Source organism: Setaria viridis, chromosome 5 (assembly GCF_005286985.2).
Source record: "Setaria viridis chromosome 5, Setaria_viridis_v4.0, whole genome shotgun sequence".
NCBI lineage: Eukaryota > Viridiplantae > Streptophyta > Magnoliopsida > Poales > Poaceae > Setaria > Setaria viridis.
This window is the reverse complement of record NC_048267.2, coordinates 26,948,509-26,956,418: the sequence shown is the minus strand read 5'-3', so window position 1 is coordinate 26,956,418 and position 7,910 is coordinate 26,948,509. Positions and strand designations below refer to the sequence as shown.

Sequence of the window (7,910 nt, the reverse complement as noted above, 5' to 3'; positions counted from 1 at the left end):
GTCTAGATACATAGTAAAAGTTATGTGTCTAGAAAAGTAAAGTTATGTGTCTAGAAAAGCTAAAACACGAATAGTAATTTGGAACAGAGGAAGTACTAGTCAAAGCCTCAAAAGTATACGGTTCAAAATTGATCTATTTTGCAGCACAGATTTAGCAAAAAAATATACAATTTCTCCTCGAAGCTGTTGGAGAAGAGATCTTATTGAACTGTCGAAAAGCATTGTATCATCACCACATTCGTTAGGGACAGGAAAACAAACCCACATCAAAACACAATATGACTGAGTTAAACAACCCAAATGGCTTGGAGCCACTTTTATACAACAAAGACATGAACTTTACCAACTTGAACGAAAATATCAAGCCATCACTCAATACGTCAGAAGCAAAGCAAAACAAGAACAGCGGGTCGTAACAGCCTAACAGGACAGCCTCATATGGTACAACGGGCATGAAAACACAATGGAAAGCCAGGAAAATAAAATATAAAGGAAAAAAAAGAAACAAATGAGTCAAATCTCCATATTGTACAGGTGGCCGTCAAAACTGTAAACCTGCTGGACAGACTAGCTAAGCATAGAACCAACAAATAATTTAGCATGATATCAAGTCGTTGCTGTTTGCTTCGTTTCAACTACCACCAATTGTTCCCATTGCAGAGAAGTTACCAGTGCAGCATGCCCTGCCCAGCAGGACTTCAATTTCCCATGAAGAAATGTTTCTGTCAAGCTTGTTGTAAAGAAATGGAATCTACTGAATCACACACTCACACTTCCTAAAACCTTCATTTTCAGCATCATCATCTGACAACCCTTCATCACTGCCAAATTGCAAATCTCTGTAATCAGAATATGTTACAAGTAAAACAAAGCGCTAGTAGAACACATGAATACATAAGGTATGTATGCATTTGTCACACCAATGTTGAGATGAAGGATGAAACTTAAAACTAGCAAGTTTTGTAAACTTAACAGTTTGGAAATAGTAGAAGTGACCAGACACTTTCACCATACAAACAAAGAATCAGTTAGAAAGGAGAGAGCTCTTTTAACAATTAATGAGTACAAATCAAGCAAAGATGCACCTAGTGCTTAACAAGTAATGGAATAGGTATTAAACCCCACTGAAACAGAACAACACATGTATTTACATCATTTGATGGTGCAAAATGCTTCTTCAACAAACTACAACTGGAGTAAGCTGCAGGCACTATAACATGTTTGATATATAGAGCAATTGAAAGCATAAGTTAAATTTTACTGTGTAGAAGTGCCTTTACTTTTTCAGGTATGTGTAGATAGCTTTACTAGATGTTTGACTCTATAAGAAAGAATCTTCTAAGTTCTAGGTTTATCGCAGAGGCTACCCCTACTCCATAAAAAGATAATACTGAACTTTGTGGTAGGCTTCTTACTGCAAACTTTGACGATGCATTTTACCTCATGGGATGGTTTCTACATCGCACAAAAATGCAAAACAATGGATATATGGTGTTTTTTTGCTCTTCTACCGATTACTTAAATTTGGATTCAGAATTAGTAGGAGACAGATTTATATTCATTTAAACGTATGATAATTGACAATGGACCATTCCGACATTAATAAACATGAAGACAATACATATTCCGGGAGGCACAGTAATGTACAAGGAAAACCGAATCTTTGGACCATACCTTGTTTCAAACTCCCTTATCTCGAAAAGATCCTTTCCGCATGTATCTGTCCACTGAACTTTCCTCCGTTCCATGCTAGCTCTCAAGGTCTGCACCTCTTCCAGTGACTCGCGCGGTTCCTCACCCTCGCTCACCACTATACAATGCTCCAAAGAATCCCTTTTGGAGTTGCTCTTAAGACAGCCTCGTCTCTCATTCCCAGTGATGGAACCACTAGTGGTCAACTTCTTGTTTGCTGGGCAAGATGCTTCATCTTCCTGTGTGCTACCCAAGGCATTGCTCGATCCCGCTTTTGCTGGCGACGCCACCTCGAGGCCATTGGCCGTGCAACCGAAGCAGACGAAGGGAGCACATTTCCCTGGTGCTTCATCCTTGCCGGAGGCCAGATGGCACACCTGCTCGGCCTCCCGGTCGACTAGCCGGTACTGGTTCCACGGCGAGACCTTGACGGGCTTCTCTTCCGCTTTCCTTCCGAGCAGCAGGAGGGCGAGGCCATGGCTGTACCCTGAAGCTGAAGACGAGAAGAACCCTCCTCCTTCCACGGCCAGTAGCATCTCAACTGCTCATCCAGGCACCATGAACCAAGATCTCGTGCCGAGCCGGACAAATTACCTCCCCATTGGCTAGCTCACAAGTCACAATCCTGCGAAGGAAACTTGCATCACATTCACTGTTCCAAAATATAGTGCGCCGCAAAGAAATACGCAAAGCATTGGATGGATCCAGGGGCGGGTCCAGTACAGGACACCCAATAATTCTTGCCAAAAATCGAAGTTAGTGGGTATGATACAAGTATGTAATAGTAGTTGGGTCAGATCCGAATGCACATAGCTTGGGCTGCTCGATTCCGCACGGCCAGAAGGGAAGGGAAAGGACAGCGTACCTAGTGGATGCTCTTCGCCAGCGAAGCCGCTCGCCCAGCACCGCTGCCGCCGGCGAGGAACAGGGACGTGAGCCACTAGCCCACCACGGATCGGATCGAGAGCGAGAGACACAGAGAGCGAGGGACAGAGAGGACAGTTTGGGGGAAGAAGAGGACAGTCTTTCGTTCCCGGATGATTTCATGGGGCAAATTGCATATTAGCCAAGTGCTTTGACCCGGCTTTGACCCTTAAAGTGGAATTCATCATTAGGAAAACCCTGACTCTTTTTTTCCAAAACAAAGAAAACCCGTATATAACTGCAAAATTGCCACTGAGTAACGCACTAACACCATATGCTAGGCAAAAAAAATGCTGAAAATAGATTGGAAAATAATATGGATGAGGAAGGACAAAACTACCCATATAGCTACTGTGTTATGGTCATTCTGTGTTCCATCCCAAACTCTCTCCGTTCCCAATTGCAGATCGTTTTGTTTTTCTAGATTTCTATGAGCTTAGAAAAACTAAAACAGCCTACAATTTAAAATAGAAGGAGCACCGCCTTTACCTCTTCTTGCATTTCTCCGTTGCTTCCATCTTGTTTTTAATTCATGAGGACTCACTGTTCCTGCCTTGCTGCCATCCAGCGTTGTTGTTGCCACTCACTGTCACTAAACTTACATATCAAAAAAAATTAGAAGACCTCCTAGTCCGAAACATGATTTGACAGAAAATCACTAGATAAACTGAGCCAACCTCGGCTCCACCAGGCTCCTATTTTCCTGCAAGTACGAGTATTTTTAGGCCCCCAAATAAGCATTTTATTTCTTTTTTGTTTGCTGGGATCCGGTCTGGCCCGGGCCCGGCCCGTTTCTCCTCCGGGTCGGCGTGTTCTCCTTTGCGTGAACCAAAAACACGGGACGAGATTTGATTTGAAGGGGCACCGAACCGAACCGAAACCCAAACCACGAGTAGACAGACGGAGGGGGAAAAGGGGAAACAAATTGGAAGCGCAAAGCAATCCGCAAACCCTCTTCTTCCCCTCCTCGATTCGCCCGGCGGCGGCGGCGGCGGCGATGGCCCGGAAGAGGAAGACGGATGCCGCGCCGCGGCTGGACGAGGCCGACCGCACGCTCTACTCCACCTTCTGCGGCGCCGCCAACTCCCTCTCCCAGCTCTACACCCAGGCCATGGCCCAGCAGAAGCTCTCCTTCCAGGCCGGCGAGCGCCACGCCTTCGTGCGTACAACCCCCCTCTTGCCGCCCCCATCTCTCTTCTACCTCCCCTGCCTGCTTTCCTCTCTTCGGTCTGTCGGTCTGTCGGTTGGGGGATTGGGAATTCGATTGGCCCCGCGCGCGAATTCGATTGCTTTGCGGTCAGCTGGGCTTGACGGATTGAGGAGGTGACTCAATTCGGGAATTTATAAAACTCTTACTTACATAGGCTAAAAGATGTGAGAAATCTTCCGATCTTCATATCCGAATGTCCCTGAGGGGTGAAGAGGTTGGATTTAGCCATCCATCAGTAGGCGTGTAGGATTCTGCAAGCACAAGATTAGAAGAAGAGAAATGCTGGTTGGAACAGTCTGAAATTTCAATTTTGTGTTTATGCCACACTGTGTCACTGTCGGTTCTTCATAGATAAACCATCTTGGAACAGACATTAGGTAATTCACAGTAATGCGACAAGTAATTGTGCAGTGTAGGATAACTTAGGTGCTCGTGTGCCTATTTAGCATGCTCACAGTGGATGCAATTTTGTACTGCAACAGTATAGCATCCACTGAGACTTGAAGTAGTTTAGTATGAACATTTATTGATTAGTCTTTGGAGAAAAAAAAATAATCATAACTACAAGTCTACAAATATGGAGAAACAAACAGGATTTGCTATCTCAGTTCAATCCTGCTGTTCAAGGCAGCATATGTAAGCATTCATCTCTTAGAGAATGATAAATTTCTTGTTGGGGAAGAATATTCATTTCAATTTGTGATGATCTTAACATTTAGAATTTAAAACTTGGTCTTGTGGTGTCTTGCCTCCCAAATTAAAGACCTTCCAGTTCTTGTGCTATTCTTCTTTGCTAAATTCAAGCTTAATGGTGCAGGAAAAGCTCTACCAGTGGATCTTGAGGAAGCATGAAGAAGAATCAAGGCTCACTGTAGCTGATATAATGTCTCATATTCAGGTCCAACCTTGAAACCTCCTAGACTATGCTGCCATCTCCTTTCCTGAGAACATGCTTTGACTTTAAGTATTGTTTCCTTTTGTGGAGAAGAAACACTTGATTTGATTTACATAAGCATAAGCTTAATCTTTCCTGTGCATCTGCTTAGGTAGCTGTTTAGTTCCATATTTTTTCTTTTTCTATTTGTGTTCATATACCTGTATGGACCTCCATCGTGAGGACCAGGTTTTCCGAACATACAAGACACACCTTATACTGTACAGGAGCTACGTCCAATGATGGATTGTTTGTCATGTTGAGAATTGCTAGAGTGTTGTCTTAAGTTGTGCTTGGTAAATGCTATGAAGTATGACTTTGGGAAGAACTACATATGGATATCTTGTACCTGTTGCATTGGGTAGTAAGATTTCTTGCATTTATTAAATTTGTGAAGCAATCGTAATGTTGACATACTCTTGTTTTGTTTCTTTTGCAGCATGAGATGGACTATGGAGGTACTGATGCACATGTCTCCCCAAGAGTACATCAGCATCCTCAGATTGCAAATCCATTCACAAATTCAGTTGCTCCACCGGCAACTGGTTTATATGGGCAAACAGCAGCTGGATTTGCTCCTAGACCCAGCCTCAGTGACCAGTCAAAGAATACAATATTCTCTAATGCCCTATCAAGCCCGGTGCGCAGGAGTCTCCAGAACTATCACTTAGCTCAAGGTGCTGGCAATGGAGGCCGGAACACAGAACCAAACTTAGCAGGGGCAAATAGGGAGACGAACTCTGCAAGCTCCAATGACACTTCCATGGACATGGTTTCAGATAGTGCTGGGAATGAATTCTACCAGTGATTTGTGGTGAGATGTGTCTGCAATCAGGAAGCATCGAATACCAGTGTTGTCTGTTATTTCCTGCCTTCCCTTCTTTGATATTTTCCTCCAAAGCTCACTATGTGGCGATGTTCCCGCACATCAGGTGATGCTATTTCCTAAGTTATTGGTAACTTTTGTTGGTTTATTCCCCAGTGTTCGTGAGTTCGAGACTATGAATGTAAATGAAAACCACATTGTGATATTTTCTTATAGAGGAAGTCGACTAAACTTCCTGAACTCGGATAAAACTTCTCTGCAACCTGCATCGAAAAATTTCAAGAACTTGATCAGACCTCAATTAAATCTGAGGCTTATTCTGTGCAAACTTTCTAAAACTTTTTGAGAGATTTGCTGTGTGAAACCACCCTTAAACTAAGGCTTTCCCTGGATGAAACCTCTCTGAAACTTGAGCTGAGAGCGTTTGGTCCCTGCTGATACGGTTCACGTTCTTTATTCATACACTTTTGGTCCATGTCTCTTTTTTTGCTGTAATCCCATTTTAATCGATGTGCTTGGATTTGTCCTCTCTTTTGATCACAAAAATGAAGGCTTTAGACACGGGTATGATATTCAAAACGCGCATTGACTATGGGTACGTATTTCAATATATTTGTAGAATACAGTAAATTATAATGCCCTGCCCCCATGTAAATATATTTATGAAATAAATCTGTTGGTTCCGACTTCAAATGTTCAAGCTTATAATATAAAAAATAAAGACATTATTCACTAGCAGAATTCATATGCACCCCGGCCTGAATTTTCTAGGCTCAGGGCAGCAGGAAGGGGCAGATTTGGACCTTAAGATTCAAGCCCGTCAGCCCGCCTCTTCGTGTTTATCTGTCTTCTCCATCTAAAAAAAAAAATCACAGTCTTATGCTTTCCTGTTGGATACAAGAAAGAAAAGGGACTCATCATAATCGAATCCGTTTCTTCTCGTTGGCAAGAAACAAATTTGATCGTCATCGTAAGAAAATTTGGTCATGGCGAAGAGAACAAGAAGAGGCGCCGTTGCCGCAGACGAGGAAGACAGCGACTCGTGCGAGGCTTCCCGGCATCCAACGCCGATGCAGCACTAGCAGACCTGGGCGACGTTTCAATCATCAATTGTCAAATTAAAACACATCTTTTTATATCTCAAGTGACTGAAAATTTCGATTTGTTTCAGACGATGTATTCAATACTGAAGATATATTGTTCTCTAGTGTTGTGGATACTGTTTTCTTCTGTTCTCTGATGTTACAGAATTGTTCTTCAACGTTGCAGGATGATGGAACATGATATATAATGTTGCATATCCCACATTAATATTGCAGACCATGTTTCTTGATGTTTCGAATGTATTTATTTTATGTTGCAACCCATCATATTGTTTTCTTTGATGAAGATGTTGGATGATGGCTGCTGAGGTAGAAGTATTTTTTTTTTATGTTTCACAGAGAAAGAAGATGCTGCATGATGAGATAGAAATGCCATCAATACGTTTTGATGCTTTTCTTATTTACTCCCTCCAATTTTTTCACATGTCACATTAGGTTTGTTCTAAGTCAAACCTATCCAACTTTGACCAGACTTATAGAACATATGCACTATCAAAATATATTCCTTGTATGTTGAACGAAACAAATTAGGTATTGTAGATGTTGTTGTTTTTTTCTATAAACTTGGTCAAAGTTAAACATGCTTGACTTAGGACAAATCTAATGTGACATGTAAAAAAATCCAGATGGAGTATAAGAGACCGAAAGGGGAAAAAAACTTCTCCAAACTGTTTCCAATTTCGTCTCCAAAATCATTAGCCTCTGTCTTTGTAACATCCCGATTTTTAGAGCATTTAAAAATACGAGTTTCTTAAATTTTTTCTTTAATTTAAACATACCTTCCTTTCCCAAAATATTCAAACTCTTTTTACAAATAAATTCTGCATAAAATATGAGCATAAGTGTTGCATTTGTATGCCTATAGGAAACTTTCCCTCCTTCCTAAGAAATCCCAAGAATAAATCCCTCAAAAATATTTCTTCTCCAAGAATCCTGAATTAATATTCAAAATTAATTTGAATATTAATTATGTCCGAATCCTTGTAGGGTTCATAACTGATCTTAGTTATAAAACCCAGAACTCTTATTTCCATGCCTACTCCAAGCCTATGCCTTGAATCCAAATCAAATTTGAAATTCACTTCAAATTTGATTTCCAAACTCTATCAAACAAAAGGGAAAAACCTACGAACCCTTAACCAGACCGCAACCTTATTTTTGGCCCGATTCTCCTTTCAGCCCAGCTCATCCCGACTCCCCTCTCCCGGCCCATCTCGCGCG

The 7,910-nt window shown here is 41.9% G+C and overlaps 2 protein-coding genes across 2 annotated transcripts; one reads left to right on the top strand and one right to left on the bottom strand.

The window, feature by feature from the left end:
• Positions 1 to 283: 283 nt before the first annotated feature.
• Positions 284 to 2,743, bottom strand: LOC117857529 (uncharacterized). Its single transcript, XM_034740241.2, has 3 exons — positions 2,558 to 2,743; positions 1,675 to 2,317; positions 284 to 821 (listed from the first exon to the last, which is right to left on the bottom strand). The coding sequence occupies exons 2-3, from the start codon at positions 2,226 to 2,228 to the stop codon at positions 752 to 754; spliced, it is 624 nt and encodes a 207-aa protein (XP_034596132.1). The 5' UTR covers positions 2,229 to 2,317; positions 2,558 to 2,743; the 3' UTR covers positions 284 to 751.
• A 728-nt stretch (positions 2,744 to 3,471) lies between these two features.
• On the top strand, positions 3,472 to 5,826 carry LOC117857530 (uncharacterized). Its single transcript, XM_034740242.2, has 3 exons — positions 3,472 to 3,775; positions 4,644 to 4,724; positions 5,200 to 5,826. Exons 1-3 carry the CDS (start codon positions 3,614 to 3,616, stop codon positions 5,566 to 5,568), a joined length of 612 nt encoding a protein of 203 aa, XP_034596133.1. The 5' UTR covers positions 3,472 to 3,613; the 3' UTR covers positions 5,569 to 5,826.
• The last annotated feature ends 2,084 nt before the right edge of the window (positions 5,827 to 7,910 follow it).

What these genes read in the sequence shown, in the direction of transcription:
- LOC117857529 (XM_034740241.2), bottom strand. Translation starts at nt 2,228, where the DNA reads ATGCTACTGGCCGTGGAAGGAGGAGGGTTCTTCTCGTCTTCAGCTTCA. An exon ending in ATAAGGGAGTTTGAAACAAG is followed by an intron (nt 822 to 1,674) that starts GTATGGTCCAAA and finishes GCAATTTGGCAG; the next exon opens with TGATGAAGGGTTGTCAGATG.
- LOC117857530 (XM_034740242.2), top strand. Translation starts at nt 3,614, where the DNA reads ATGGCCCGGAAGAGGAAGACGGATGCCGCGCCGCGGCTGGACGAGGCC. An exon ending in CCGGCGAGCGCCACGCCTTC is followed by an intron (nt 3,776 to 4,643) that starts GTGCGTACAACC and finishes TTAATGGTGCAG; the next exon opens with GAAAAGCTCTACCAGTGGAT. An exon ending in ATATAATGTCTCATATTCAG is followed by an intron (nt 4,725 to 5,199) that starts GTCCAACCTTGA and finishes TTTCTTTTGCAG; the next exon opens with CATGAGATGGACTATGGAGG.